At 38.1% G+C, this 16,413-nt stretch overlaps 1 protein-coding gene across 4 annotated transcripts in view; it reads right to left on the reverse strand.

Annotated features, from left to right (window-relative positions):
- The window catches only part of LOC119728880 (eyes absent homolog 1-like), a 107,694-nt gene that overhangs the window by 66,600 nt on the left and 24,681 nt on the right, over window positions 1-16,413 (reverse strand). For all 4 annotated transcript variants that reach the window (XM_038201314.1, XM_038201313.1, XM_038201315.1 and 1 more), the window contains exons 3-6: window positions 9,834-9,955; window positions 7,329-7,415; window positions 6,335-6,430; window positions 4,405-4,492 (exon numbers count right to left, since the gene is read on the reverse strand). In XM_038201314.1, coding sequence (XP_038057242.1) covers window positions 4,405-4,492; window positions 6,335-6,430; window positions 7,329-7,415; window positions 9,834-9,955 — 393 coding nt within the window. The remainder of the gene's footprint in view (window positions 1-4,404; window positions 4,493-6,334; window positions 6,431-7,328; window positions 7,416-9,833; window positions 9,956-16,413) is intronic.

Consider the following 16,413-nt stretch of genomic DNA (forward strand, 5'->3'; position numbering starts at 1 on the left):
CCCCATTCAAATCATTGTAACCAAAGCGAGGCTAGAAGGAAAAATAGTCTGGTTCCTTATATGATGAAGATCTATATTGGCACTTCTCTGCAGAACTTGCCAGTCTCAACATTGTTGGTTGACGCACTAGGTTCCTTAACTGTTAACTGCAGTAAACTATGCAAATAGTTCTACCTCGAAAGAACACGTTCATGTATGTACCTTGGCAGAAGGCAGTCCAGAAAACTTCTCTCTGCAAGGACGACAATGTAAGGGGCACAACAATCCATGATAGTCAGCAAAGCTCAAGTGACAATGAGTAGCGTATATATAATATGTATACAGTACATATCCGTAAAACAGCCAATGTATACATATATCAGCGTATCAATTCTTCATGCGATATATACATGTATGTGTGCACATCGCTAGCAATTAGAAAACTGACACAAACACTTTCTGATGAGACAGAATACAAAACTGGTAATGACAGTAATATGAACAGGTGGCTTTTAATTCAATAATTAAATAAAACAATACACAAATTTATACGAGTTGGAAACGTGGCATGTTTTACTCAAAACGTTATTCCTGGGAAATCTTGAAGTCAAGTGTTGTTGTCAGCTAGGAAAATGAACTTTAGAAGCCTTTGTTATATGGAAAGGAGAATGTCGTTGTTAAATATCAATGGTGTTTTAATTTCTGGAGTTTGCATTAACTTTGGAACCCATGTTCAAATCTTATTTTCGGTTTTGTGTTCCATTGAAGAAACAACTCATGAAAATTGTTGGTAGCATGTATACAGTTGCGCCATAATAATAGCCTTCGTGGAAAATCCTTAAAAAGGATTCTAGTGATATACTAGCGGTGTTTGCGGAAGTTATCAACAAAAGTAAGCCTTGTTACCTGGTCTTCTGATCTTCAAAAGCACTGAAATTAGCATGGGTATTGTTGGGTTCCAGACATTACAGGATGAATGACAGTGTTGTTCAGAAATATCAGGCATAAGAATGAATTTCAATGGAAAAAAAAAGGAAACTTGTGCAAAAACAGGAAAAAAAATGTTAATTCAGGCAAAAAAGTACAAAAACAGGCTAAAAATAACCAAAAACGCAGAGATTTGGGCAACAAAAACCCCCAAGAATTCCTGTTTAAACAGGAAGATTCTCATGCCTGAAGTATGGTTGTCAAATTGTCAAAAAAAAACCTTGGTTGGGTCAGTACCACTCCCAAATTGTCGAAGAATATTGCAACCTTCCAAAAAGGTCTTTAACACTTCTATATACTTGAGCTTATTAGTATTTGTTTAACATGCATTTGTTGAGAAGAAAATATCAAATAAATTAGGGGAACATGGATTGATTTCATAAACTGTAACATCACACGGCGGGCGGAAAAGAAGATACAGTATTTTACAAGGTGAACAACAATCATTTGGATAATTTTGAAACCAAAATCCAGAAACCACCGCCGATAAGGTGTCTAATTGTCAACAACTGTATTGTTTTTATCAGGAATGAGAAATTCAAACGCGGCGAAATAAAAGAGTATCACAGAAAAGTCGGTGGATGTGTAATGTAACTTACCCCTCAGCCCATTCAATACCAGTGCCGTCGTACATGTTTGTGCCAGAATTTCAGACCGTGTTATCTCGCTAAAAAGATACTTAATTATATCAGAACGTCTGTACACTGACAACACTACTTGTGGATTTTTATGCAAGCAGATGCAACCTTGTGATGTGAAACCCTACTGGCAAATATGAGCCCTCCGTTTTCCAATTAACATTCAAAAGCCGGCCGACGAGCGACCAATCAGGCGACACGTTCCTATCTCATCGGTGGTAGAGTTACCGTTATTTAAGCACAATGACTAGCCAATCGAAACACTGCGATGGGATCTGTTACACGCCGACTGACAGAACTGGACAGTAGAAAAACAGAAAAGTCGGCAAAAGTTTGTTTGGAATGATATCACAAAGTCACGCCTAACTGGTTCAGTGATCACTGTATCAAATTCAGTCCAAACCACCTGTGGAAGACTACGGTTTTTTTTCTGGTTTTTTTTCTTCACTTTAATAGCTTTTACGGCTTGGAGTCACTAATTAAATTTTTATCGAGTCATCCAAACATGGATATGAATACGAATTGAGCAGAGGACAATCGGACAAAAAGTACTGAAACTCGCCTTCGCATCAGGGCAGTGCTCCATCTTTGTCAAGACCATAGATGCCACAAGCAGTTATGTTTTATGATGACTTATCAAATTTTATGATGTTGATGAGTATGGCACAGGAAAACACACAGACCGTGGATGTACATCATGTACACACACCCACCCCCCATAAAATCCGCACATCTTCGGGTTCAGAGCTCACATAAGTTGCCAACAATGACTGAAGACTGCGTTCATTGAATTGTTCTGTTTATTTGTACGTTATTGGGGGCTGGATTTAGGAGGTTCTTGCAGAATGTGACTGAGAAGGATGAGGGAGGGAATGACGAGGGAGAAATGGAAAGGGCAAAAGTGACTTATCGTAAATTTTAGCTCATCCAACGATGGAGCAACAAGTGTTTTTAATAATTCTTGGTCCAATTTTCCAGCTTTTCTAAGAATGGAACTCTGTTTATTAACCCTCCTACTGTCTGAACAGCCCCAGACAGTCGAAAAATCATTCCTCTTCCCGAAGCATGACAGTCCTTTTTTTATACACAGGCTAGTCACCAACAGTCAGATCATATTACAAGCAAGCACCGTGACTAGTCAAATTCAGTCAACTGAAGCAGGCAAGTGGTAGGCAAAGCTAGCTTATCAATCACCTACAATCAAATCGTAGCTGTATCAAGTAACCAAAAACAGTCAACGTCAGTCAATCCTGCTTTATGTTAGCTGGGAGCTTTTAACTGTTAAAAGCAGTCACTTGATCGGTTTTAACTGAAAGGACAACTTTTCACAGAATGTATTTTTGCACTTGAGGGTTAATCATCGTCCTGTGCTTACTGCACATGCACTAGCAGAGGTATTCTGTTCAAATTCTAAAGACACACAATTCTGAGTTAATGGATAAACATAATACGTGCACAAGAAACAAATTCATTGCTAACCCTGAATATTGTTATCCAAAATTAACAACCTTCCTGACCAGAAAGTTTAGGTATTCCCCTGCCCCCACCATGGAAATTTCAGGCTATTCACTTAAGCATCATGCATAATGGTGGGATCATACTCAACGCTAAAGAGAATGCAAGTTTCTTATGTCACGTCAAGTTTTTGCACTGCAAATTCACAAAAGTTGAGCACATTTCAACTCCGGGGAATTTCGCAGCGAATGTTTCATGAAGTCAAATTCACTTGGCATTCGCATGAGCCATGAAGTATGAATCCCCCTTAATATTCAGGCATGCAACTGGGAATTTAGAAAGAAAGAAAAAGGAAACTCCAAACCACACAAGACTTTGTACAGTATTTTTTAATTTGTAATGGCATTTGTGAGAAGTAAAATACAAGGATTTCAGTGGATCCGAGGAAAAGTTGCATGCCTGAATATTGGTATAAATGAATTAATGAACAGTCTTGTTTACAACTTCAGAGAACGGCGACCTTGTGTCAACAAATGCACTGCATGCACGCCGCCATAGGGCAACATGCGCACCTCTCATCATGCAGCCCTGCAACTTATATGTATGTCTCGGTTTAAGATTTTCAGAGGCAACTAGAATTGGGTCAGTCTGGACTGGGGGCAACTATGACGGAGGGGTGGGCCCCATTTGGGAAAGGCATCAGCCGCGAACCGATGACAGATGCCTGAGCCTAGCACTTGTCGGGAGGAGAAACTTCAAACATTGGGTTCAAAGCTATTAATGAAGTTTTATAGTCTGTGGCCTATGGATATCAGGACATGACTTTGGCACCCATACAAAGACGATCACATGAAATCTCACTCATGGTGTGAGTACATTGCGCTCCACTTGCAAAACACCACCAAAGGAGTGGTGATTTTCTCATACAGGGTGAGTAAAAAACAACGAAACCCAAATTTCGGGACTATTGTTTTAGTGAAGTTTTGCATGTAGCACTTTCAAAATGTATGATATGAAAGCCCAATTCATAAGCTTTTTTTTAGTACAAGAATCATTCAGATCACTCGAGTACTTTTCGGGTTACCGAATTTTAAACACAACCACCGTTTTAAAGTTCTGTCCACGGGGATCACAAAAAAGGTGTGCGTTCTTTCAGCAAAACGAAAACAATTCATACACATCCATATGTGATTTGTTTTTCGTTTTGCTGAAAGAACACTTACCTTTTTGGGGCCTCATATAAAACTCAATGCAAAAGACTTCAAAACCAAAAACGTTTCAGGCCATTTTACTGCTTTTTGTGTTTTCTTTTTAACATAATGAATGACACATGAGTTAGCCTTACCTCGGGTAATACTGTGAAGGAAATTCTGACTTGGGCTGCCGAAGATTCATGTCCAATGAACTTTGACCTCCAACCCCTGAATTTGACCCTAAAAGCAAGAGAAAAGTAAAAGCGATGGTCAGGCAAATGCAGTTTCTGAATTTGTCACTATGCAAAAAAAAAAGGAATAACAACAAAAAGACTGATTACTGCTCATGAGTGTTGCAATTAATGGTGACTGAAGAAATTGCTGGTCTATCTTTGTATATTTTTTTCTTCATTTAACGCTTGATAGAGCTGAAGAGAAATACATCAGCTCACATTACAACTTCTTAAAATTCTGTCTAACAATGGCTAGTAATTAGCATGCGAAGAATTGAGTGGGTAAGATTATACGTTAGTGCTCTCGTGACTAGTAAAAAAAAATAATTCTTTTGTGAATTCGGGTTATGTTCGCATTCACCATAGGACTACATGTACATGTATGTCACTACATTATTCTACACAATAAACATGAACACATGAAAAATGTTGTGCAAAACAACTGTGTCAAGGTCTGCACAAGAACAAGTTAAGAAATGTATGCATTCGCAGGGAAATGACTGACGGAGCTTGCAAAATAATTAAGCAAAAACTTAATCTATGCAAGTAAATGGAAAGGTACCTTTTTGGGACTTAAATTACAGAGCTCTATCAGGAGCTTGTGTTGCGACACCATCACGGTGTCTTTATCAACTGGCGTTGTTGAGGCCCTCACATGACCATGACATGTCCATGCTTGGTCACATAACACAGGCATGCAACTGGGAACTTACAAAAAGAGGAAATTCAAATCTTTCCATAACTTTGTACAGTGTTTTTCTATTTTCAATGGCACACTTTGGAAGTCAAAAAAGAGGAAATCAGCTGATCCGAGGAAAAGTTGCTTGCCTGATAACAGGAGGCGGTCGTACACGTATCCTCAATCTCTGTTCATATGGTTCATCTCTGAACAGAGATGGAGGATACGAGCTGGCCCAGGTGTACGACCGTCTCCTCGGGTGACCAAGCATGGTCAGGCGAGGGCCTCAACAAGGCCAGTGGATAAAGACACCATGATGGTGTCGCAACTCGCAAGCCCCTGATACGAGCTCTGTAATTCAAGTCCCAGAAAGGTACCTTTCCATCTACTTGATTCAATAATGGGACTGGAAACAAACTTTCATGCTCAATTAATCTGTGCAGTTTCTGCATTTAATGTAAAATGCCACAAATCAATTGTAAAAACTATAAACACACACACAATATGGGAAAGGAAATTTGCACACTGGAAGCAGGCAAGAGAAACTACAACCAGTATATGAAAACTGCTGGAATTACGCACGGAGGGATTTTTCTTCGTTACGGTATTTAATAAAGGGAGGAAAAGGGGGAAAATATGTGGAATTGTGTACATGACTGCTTACGGGACAGGGAAATTGGTGAATTGTTCAATGGATTGTGGTGGGTGGTGGTGGGGAGGGGGGTTTGGGTGAGCAGATTTGAAACAAAAACTCGAAAAGTTTGTACTGTTATCCTTCTAGAGGTTACATGTACTTCATCCTTTCCCCATTTCACTATAATTGGACAGGACCCCCAATAGGCACCTAAAACGTAGGGTTTACTACATGAGGGATGAATATCCACATATATGGATAAAGCGCCCTCTATTGAAAGATTGAGAAATGCAACAGTCAAAAGTTATTTTGAGGTGGACTATAAACAACTCAGCATTCTGTTTGGAATTTTTTTTTTTTTATCTTTTCCATTCTACAAAAGTAAATCAACAGACAACAGTAAAAAAAAAAAATTAAGTAGTATAAATGTAAATTAGCACATTCAGCATTTGCCTGTCAGATTATCTCAAGAGAGGGCGCTATAACTTAAGGGTGGGAGGTGATGATAGCAGATCTAGGCAGCCAGACCCGCTCACCTGCGTAACCTTCGGCCTGGGCGTTTACGCCATAGCCACCATCTTGGATCACGGTTGGCGTAGATGGGTCACTATTACTGAGCGGTTCGGACTTGACTACGAAGAGAGACCAGAAACAAGAAGAGATCAAGAAAACGAAAAACAAGAAAGAAAGGAAAAAAGAGACAAGAAAGCGCAACGTAAACATGGAGCCAAGCCTGCCGCCATGAGAAGAAAAAAGGCTAAGAAGTAGAGAATGTACAAGCAAGCATATATACACATGTATGTATGGTACATCAAATTATGCATGTATTCATTTCAGGTAAAAGAAATCGCTAAATTGAAGATATACCGGACCAGTGCTCAGAACTTAAATCAACCGGCCTCTAGTGAAACCTCAAATCATTTTGAGGAACAGGCACAGACTCATTCTGAAGCTAAAGCTGTATCCAAAGCTGAGGACACAGACATGGTTTCACAAACCCTAAGACTTGTCCAAATCAGCATGAGAGCATATTTGTGTTCATCAGCTATGCCCTCTGAACGTACCAAATGATAACGTCATCGAAAACAAAAATTCAATATGGGGGTGCCCTGTATGCCAGTATATTAATCTTACAAGTGTCACTGTTTGGATAGCAGCTTTTAAAATCCTTGGGAAAAAAATAATTAAAAGTGTAAGATTTGGAGTTACATTTATATGAACTTACTGCCAAAGTAAAAAAGCCCACCAGCATTTCCGCCCTGACATGATCATTACGTTAATTATGAGTGTCGGCCATTTTTATGTGTGTCGGCCATTTTGGAAAACATAGTGAGCGACTCGGGAAGACCGCTAACGCTCTCCAATGTTGGTGGCAAACAGTCGGTCCAACGTGCACTAACGTTACCAATGCTGGCAAACAAGCATTGTTTGTGTACGCGGAACGCACCCTGATCTGGACCAAGTTACTTAAGTAGATTTTAAGAAAGAAAGACAGCGAAAGAACGAATTTACAGGAAGAGAGAAGCTTACTTGAGGCTGCGGAGTGAACAGAATTCCAACTCTCTGTACTCGTCAACACACTAGTTTCTGCTGTTGTTGCCATAGATACATGGTTACCTAGGTAATGAGGAATAAGACAAAAAAAATGTACAACAGATCACATTTACAATTTCTAAAGGCGAAATTATGTAACAGCACTTTTGTTCAGTAACTATCACTTAAATTGAACAAACAGATTAAAAAAATCCCACATTTTTTTCCTAAGACACGATTCAACTTCAATCAAATGACACACCCTCAAAATGTTATGATTCTGTACATAAACAATTACGCACATATATATCAGGTCAGTTCTGTCGTACTCTGTTTTTAATACTTTGCAAATTAAACTGTGTAATGTATGCAGGGCCTTAATGGAAACCAGTTTTAAACTGTTTGGGCATACCCTGGGTAAAGAAATGTAATAAATAAATAAATAAACAAATAAATAAATAAATAAGCAAATAAATAAGTAGCACAGTTCAGCAACTTCTTAAATAAAGAAGAAAAAAAATTTAAAAAATAATAATAATTGGAAAAACAATGGGAGACACCGAATTAGAACAAATCTGTCATGACAATTACTGGTGCAAATACTTTGCTGAAATACAAACTGCACATGTGCTATGTACATGTGTCTAGTCACTCCAGAAAAAAAAATGAATTATGTTCAGCATCAATTTGATTCTACCTACACACTTTCAAGGTAAAACAGGCGAATTATGGGATTGCACTGTATTCAAATTAATTAATTCCCGGCGTAAAAATCCCTGGCAAAATTAAATCGTTTGGGCTCTGATTAATAAAAAAAAAAAAGCCGAGGCAAATACTACGGCCAGCTAAGGCAGAAAAAAAAAGGTCTGGACCCCAAGGGAAATCAGGCAAGACACCCTCTTAATAATATTAACAGTTACAATGAATGGGATTAACAACAGGAACGAAGCAGAAAAACAAGGGGGGGGGGGGGAAGGGGGAAAAAAGCCAGCAAAAGGAGTCACTTATGAAATTGGGGTTTTTTTTCCCCTGATGAGTGGCTGTGCTTTTTTTTTTGTGCCCGAGGTAGGATCAAGATTTTGCGATCGAAGGCAGCAAAGTTTCATAATCATAAAAGAGCAGTTTCTAATGAGCAGGGTTTTTCCGGGCTAAGTGCGGGAAAAAGATTGCTTCGTGTATGCGGAGGAGTGATTTGAGGTCTGGTATTTTGTGGTATTTCGTCCAGGCTTAAATTAACGTCGCGAGAAGTCCTTTGTGAAAGCATACAGCTACTGTACATTGTAGGTCTGTGGTAAAAAGGAGCCATGTTTAGCAGGCTGACGCACATGCAACAACGTTATTGGAAGTGTATCACAGGAGTTGCAATTGATAAATATAGCAAACTAGCTGATATATTCTCAGCCTTTGTGAAAGTTGTGAAAGAAGATTTTAAATTTACAAAAATGATGTATTCTTTATCTTTCAGTATTCAAAAACCTTTGGATTATCTACCTAATTAAGAGAAAACATATCGATGAATAAATAAATTTATGATTTTTTTTGATTTTTTTTTACGCAGGTAGCCTCAATTTTTTTTTTGAAACTGTTGTAAGGCCAAGTACCAAAAAAAACAACAACAACAGTTGATTGTCCGGGTTTTGTTCAAAAAGAGGAGGATAAGGGCCTTAAGAAGGCCGCCATGTATTTAAATAAAAAATGGCCACCAACTTCGGTTCAAAATGACCGCAAGCTTTTAATTAGCTATTCTAATAGTAAGTAGAGTCAAAATATTCATGTTAAACATGTTCTATGTATTTTATTAAAGCGAAATACAAGAAAAAGTTAGGTTTTTGAGGTGAGAAAAAGAAATAAAAAATGAAAAAACAAAAGGATGCAGCTTCAAAAAAGGATGCGGGCAGGACGATCAACATTTTTTTGTTTTACTTGGCCCAATATTGATGTATTAATTCATCAGAAAACTGCCACTTTCAATGAATAAACATTCAATATCAATGCAATATGTCGGAAATATGTATGCAAAATGCAGATTTTTCATTGTCTGTACTTAAATAAAAAATTAATCATAATATCGTCGGGTGCCCTGCAGAAGGGCATATGAGCGCTCTGACGCGAAAATCACTTACAAGAAAATTGCACTGAAAGGCTTCAGTGTTCCCCACGTGTATTATGAATCTAATATTGTCCCACGCATTTCATAAATCGTATAAAATTTACATTTGTCACACGTCTAAATCATCATTTTTGGAGCAACTTGTGTTAATTTCTGACAAAAATGTTTAAATTCCATTAAAATTTTGATGATTACGCGTTCGCGCATAAAGGCGTACACTCATACGCCATTCTGCCAGGCACACAATGTTTTTTAGTTAGACGACTGCAATAACAAAGGAAAATTACATATCGTTAAGTTACCTCTACAACTCATTATCAATAATAATTTCTGTCCAATGAAAAGCCACGTTTCATGATCTCCTCCCCGAGTAACAAAGGGAAGCCACTTACCGTCTGTTCCATTGGTTGTTACAGAGCAGTTGCTGTCTGTGGAGTTGTCATGCTGGGGGGAGTTGCCGTTACCACTGGAGACTTGGCTGTGTGGACTAGCCAACTGCTGAATTTCCATAGACCTGGGAAAGAGGATGGACACAGGGGCTTCGGGTTAGGTCTACGGCTATTTACAACAGTATTCGAATGGTGAAAACGTAAGCCATAGTCATAAAATATCTGTGTAATTCTGAAATCGGTCATTCTATAAATTTGGAGGCCACCTTTTTCCTGTCCCTGTTACATCTGACATATATGATTTTATAGTTCTGATGCATTCCTGAATGCAGTCGTCCTCCAAGAGTGATTATGAATAGCAAACTACCTAGCCAACAAATAAAAAAAATCCTTTTAGTTTAATGATTTCAGTATCATTCTTGTTAATGATACTTGAATGGCTACTAATATACAGCACAAAAGTACCAACTAACAGGGACAAGAAAAATGCCACATTTTGGACCCTAAATTTATAGAATGATGGTGACCCAAATTGCATCAATTCAAGGGAAAGAATATGGATGGACACACTTTTTGCTGGTCTGGCTCTCGCTCTCGCTACCCTGTGGTCTCGGTCTTGGTACCCTGTGGTTTTAATATTTTTGCTGGTCTCGAGTCAAGACCAGCAATATGCGGTATTTATGGCTCATAATATATTGATTACATTGCGTTTGCTGTTTTCGTTCAGTATCGTTGGTTATCATAACCAACATTATTTTGATTTTCGTTTTCGATGTAGTTATCACTGCAGTGGACAGGCCCATTGTTTTTTTATGTAATTTGATCCTTGCTATATTCTGACGTCAATTAATTTTTTTTTAAATGTCTACACGCAATTAACTTTTTATTTATTAATTTGTTATTATTTTTACATTATTCTCCGTTCTATCCGCGGTTTCGGTCTTGGTCTCGGACCATCTCGGTCTCGGTCTTTCTTTAAGAACTCGGTCTCATTCTAGATCTCGGAACTCCAGGTCTCGGTCTTGGTCTAAACTCGGACTAACCGGTCTCGACTACAACACTGCTGTAAATGCACACCACTATTAGGGGTTAATGATGCTATAATCAACAAAAAAGACTTGAAAACTCCACCCAAAAAATTATTTAAAAATCCAGAGACTTTCCCAGTTTGTACCTTGATAACAGCATACAAGAGACCGCAATTTTTTTTTTCCTTTTCTGATCATCATATTTCAATTATGCCACATTTGTCTAGTGCATGTAAGGCCAACTCAGGCTCACAACCTCCCACTTAATATCCAACGCATCTTTCAAATTCTTGACCGTGCAATGGGTGACCAAGTTCAACAATATATCATCGTGCCCGAGAGCGAGAAGACTGTATACCGTGTACACGTTGGACATCCATCACCAGGAAGCCCAAGTTTGTTTTCATATTGTGTAAGTGGATGTTGTCAGCGACATGAACTTGTTTTCGCTACACACTTAAAGTATGCCCTTCTCCGGTTACCACCAAAAAAAAGGAAAAGAAAAAAAGAGAGATCCATATTTTACTGGGTGGTGATGTAATTGAGAGGGAAATTTGTTATTGAATTTTTACAGCGAAGACACATTTTGACAGTCTTCTGTGACAGATGATGGCAGATCTTGTACCACTGAAGGCAAATATGTCACAAATGAAGCGGCCTTTTTTGTGTGACTTAGCACAAGGTAAAACATGCCATTGTTTTAGCTTATTGCTGGGTCTCACGAACATAATATAGGAATGAGGCTATGAACTAAAAGAAAATGGTCTGACAATTGGATGAAAGGCTTGAAAGACGCATTTCTTTCTATTCTGATGTCTTTCACTCAGATTCAAAAGGTCTGATTTCAGACAAAAGTCTGAACAAATCTCATACCTAATGATTGAGTAAATCTCGGGTAAATCTCTGTAAAGAGCAAGAATTTCAATTTTTACAGAATTTTAATCTGATCCCATCGTTAGTGAAACAAGTGTCTTACAGTAATTATTAAAACATGACAAGCCTAGTAAAGTTGGTCCCAGGGAACGCGACTATTCTTTTCAATTGATTCAGAATGGCTATTCACTGGAAGTCTTTTCATGCATCTGGTCTACACAATGGGCCAGGTTAAAGCTACAGTCCATCATTTGTAATTTGTGTATTTTGTTCGTTTGAAGCAACAAAAGAGTTCAAAATCTAATGAAGGATACTGAGCAACTAACCTGATGAAGTTTCAGCTAAGCTTCAGCTGTACATTCCGAGAAAAACAGCATTCTAAGATCTCAATTTCAAATCCAAAGTTACTGAATCATGTTTTGAATTGTTTTGAATTGCAGCTATACGCGACGTCGCGCACTGATCCGACGAATTATAACAACCGCGCGCGCGTGTGCGTCGTTCCAATACTTGTGCGCGCTGCGCTGAATAACAAAACGAACTACTAATTTAAATTTTCCTACGGTGCTTCTTAAGAATCACCGTTGGAAATGCCTTCTTTCGTTGATTACTTCAAAATGACAGCTTCCCAGAAAGAATAATTTCACAGGGAGTTTAGTCCCCTTACTATCTTTCAACCAAGTTTGTTTTTCAACAATAATTACGCCAGTTACTTTTCGGATGGCTGCAAATGATGGACTATACCTTTAAGCCTATTCATTGGTGTTACGGGGTATCCTATACAATAGCACTGCCCGGCTCTCTTCACCAGTCTACAGCCTGTCTAAGTCACAAGTGACAGTCAGTCAGTCAGTCAGTCAGGTACAAAGATGAAACCAGGCTGGCCCTCTGGGACTAGCAAAAACAGACTTAAATTGATGAAACTTCATGTACATTGTATAAATTGCACGGGCAGATCTCTGACTTCACAAGCACTGTGACGAATGGAGCAAATTTAATAGCTAAAGCTTCTTTAAATTGAACAGAAATGAAATGAAACTAAAACAATGATTCATTCGGCCTTGTGCTGACAAAACTCTTTCACAAAGTCGGTTTTGTTTTACTGGTAGTTTAGACCACTTTGTTTAGAAATGTGATCCGCTGACAGATAATAAGAAGGGAAGTTGCATTGTACTGGTACCTTGTAGATAGGCAAAAACAATGGCTCTTCCATCTAAAAAAAACCCTATAATTAAAAAAAAATAGCATGGTCCTTATCATCATTTCAGCGAAACAAAAAATATACCTCACCAACCCCGAAATTCACTAACTACAACAACTCAAAATTCAGAAACTCCACTTCAGCGAGACAAGAAAATCATTCAACTTATCATGTGAAATCTTTGTTTCCATTCACGAAATAAAAAGCAAATGTATCCAATAATAGAGAAAATTCAATATTGGTTTTTGTCAGTCACCGACATATTTACATCACCCCAAAGCAAATGTCATCCTATGAATAATCTGGTATCTGCTGCTATGGTACCCCATCAACGGCCAGAAAAGGAGAGTTGGGGGAGACCTAGACTGGTTCCCGGTCCATCCACTGCATATTTCGAATGATCCAAAGTTATCGGGGGCGGGTATTAGTCTGGGAGACCATCGTAAGTTAAATTTGAACGTATTCGAATGTATTCGCGTGCCTACAATGCCTGACGCTTAGCTTTGTGCGCATTCAGGTTAAAAAAGTTGTGTATACTTCTCGCTCGAACCAGTACAATACACACACGCAGTGTCCTGTCCAAGGGCTCTCAAAAGTGGCAAAAACGCGCCCTCTTTTGTTGGCGCACAGAGCCCCCGGCAAGCTCGTACGTAGGTCGAGTGGTTAGACGTCTGCACTAGTAAAGAGGAGAAAGTGGGTTCGAGTCCCATCCCAGTAGTTTGTGAATTGTTTCTCACAAACACTCGGACAACACTGAGTATACAGTGTTCATACAAATATGTCGGTGACGGGCAAAACGAGCATGTAAAATGTTGCAAGTTAACTTTTGGTATGAAACTCCCACATTACAGGGCTGATAGCCAATTGTGGTATAAAGGGATATGCAAAGAAAAGTTTTAGCACTGAACAAAAGACTTAAAAATCAAAGCAGAGATTCACAGATTAGAGGACAAGAATCACAAGTAAAATGTTTCGCTGAGTATGACCATGGTTTTCAAAATTCTCCGAAAGCAAGATGAAGCTTTGATACTATATACATCACAACTATCAGTACATGTATCACAAAAAGAAAAAAACATAAGAACGTTGGTATTTCTTTCCTACTTTTATTTTCAATCACATATAAAGGTGATGGAATCACTTCCTACTTTCGTTTCTTCGATTTGTTAAATGTTCATGCCATCCTCGGGGGAAATGGGGACTTTTTATACAGTCAGTGTTTTGCCATTTTGCTGCGTGTCAATCATACTTTGTGAGGTTTTCTTTGGACAGGGAGTATTTTAATACTGCTGTTATCTGATATTTCATATACTGTAGATATGTTGTGAAACAATTCCGTACTGTTACACACTAAATCACTGCTATGACCAGCTTCTGGTGTCCAGTGTATCATCCAAGTTAATTGGGTCGCATTGAATTGGAATGGAGGCTGGGGTTGTTGCAAATCATTTTTAAAGCTTTTACGAAGTGCTGGCTCATTTCCTTTAACAAATTGCATTTTTCAATGCGTGACGTTTCTTGAACTTTTTTTGGTAAAAACTCCAAAAATTTGACGATAAATTTTCTCAAAACGAGGCACTAAAATCCTGTTACCTAACAGCATTTGGTAGTCTTGAAACACATCCAATAAGGAGCACATTTGTCCAAGAATTTACTCAACAACAGATTTGATCATTGCCATCATGTACTTTTCAATGATCAGTGTGAATGTAATGTAGGTTTTAAATATACATGTAGGTGGGTCACTCTTTAAATTTAGGGTCCACAGTGTGACATTTTTCATGTCCCTGTTACCTTGATACTTTGTAATTTGCCATTCAAGTATCCTTAGAAATGAACAAACTCTTTTCCTTTGTTGGGCGGGCAGTTTGGTTTAAATTACATTGTCACTCTTCTGGGAAAAAGGCACGAAGGAGTGCATCCAGAATTTACAACATCATATAATGTGAGGCGTTCTGGCAAAATGAGACGGAACTGGGCACAGGCCATAGTGGAGTAAAATGGAAAAAAAATTCCATGGGGTGATTTTTTCTCTGTTTCATTTTCAGATTTATTCATATTTGTAATCTTTGGTATGTTTTCCAAACATATGTTAAAGAAATAACATAAAATATGTGGAATAAAAGTGTTTTTAAGGAAAACCAATAGGCATCTTTCATTTTCACGAACACAAACCTCGAAACTTAATGGATTTTTTCTCAGTATTTTACCTTTTTGACATGTCGATAAATGTGAACTTTAAACAGCCATAACTTGTCAACGTAATGTCTGATTGAAGTGAGGCAAACAGTATCGTAAGGAGAATTTTATTCTCTTTCCTTCGTACATGTACCTGCAAACCCTCATTTCGACCTCTGCCCAGTTCTGTCTCAGTTTGCAAGAATGCCTCACATGTCCATTGCAACTGGGACAGGAAAAAAAAGGGGCCCCTAAATTTATAAAATGGCCTAATCCATTTCTGCTCTTCTGTTTTTTTTACCCAAATTTCACTGTACAATTAACATTGCTTTTAACCCTGTACATCCAAAAGGATGTTTTCATCAGACAGTGTTTGTCGAATAACCTTTCCCGATTTCCTGAGTCATTCTCTGAAACATTCATGTTGTCACACATATATCCTTTGTTAAACATCCTACGTAAATATAAAAACTTAACTCTTTGATTTGCAAAACAGTTTCTATATATTATTCATTTATTTTGATATCCAACAGCGGAGATCGAGACCACCATTTACATTTTTTTAAGGTCTATCACACCATGGCATGGAGCTATGATCACACTCACAGTTTATTTGACGGCAGTTTCCAATGTCATGAATGTAGGTTGATTTCGTTCTGAGGATTTCAGTTTAGTTAAACACATTTCAGCATTTTCATGTTGTGGTGAAATAGTTAATGTGCAAGTCATGCCATGCCTTAATAATGTTATATATATTATGTTTGACTTTCTGCCTACATAAAAAGTACATCCATAGAGTTGCTGAATATTTTAATGTACTTGTACATCATGGAACTAATTCGCGTATAATTTAAGGCAGTGAAATCTTACAAACATTCAAAGGCAATGGGCATGGAGAGTATGTCATAAACATGATAAAGGTGCAATAATGACTATTCACGTTCAAATGTCTTCTATCGAACAACATGAATAACAAGTGATTTGCATTTTTGTGCAGTAAATTTCATTCACACGGTCAGAAAATTCATGTAACATGACATTATCATTAACATCAACCATGACAAATCTGAGGAAAAAAGAAACATTTTTACTGTTTATCAATTGTGTAACAGATGATTCTTTAAGAATGTGATACAGTTTTCAATTTGACAAAAACTAGTGAGAGTAAGACAATCAAATAGCATGTATAAACAAGAAACACTCACCAACCCATTCAAGACACTATGATTCTACTCAGCAACAACCACGTCTTGGCAATGATCAACACAGCACCGATGGAGGAAGAAAAAAAATCCAAGACTGC

The sequence above is a fragment of the Patiria miniata genome, unplaced genomic scaffold, assembly GCF_015706575.1.
Source record: "Patiria miniata isolate m_02_andy unplaced genomic scaffold, ASM1570657v1 HiC_scaffold_20, whole genome shotgun sequence".
In the NCBI taxonomy this organism is placed as follows: Eukaryota; Metazoa; Echinodermata; class Asteroidea; order Valvatida; family Asterinidae; genus Patiria; species Patiria miniata.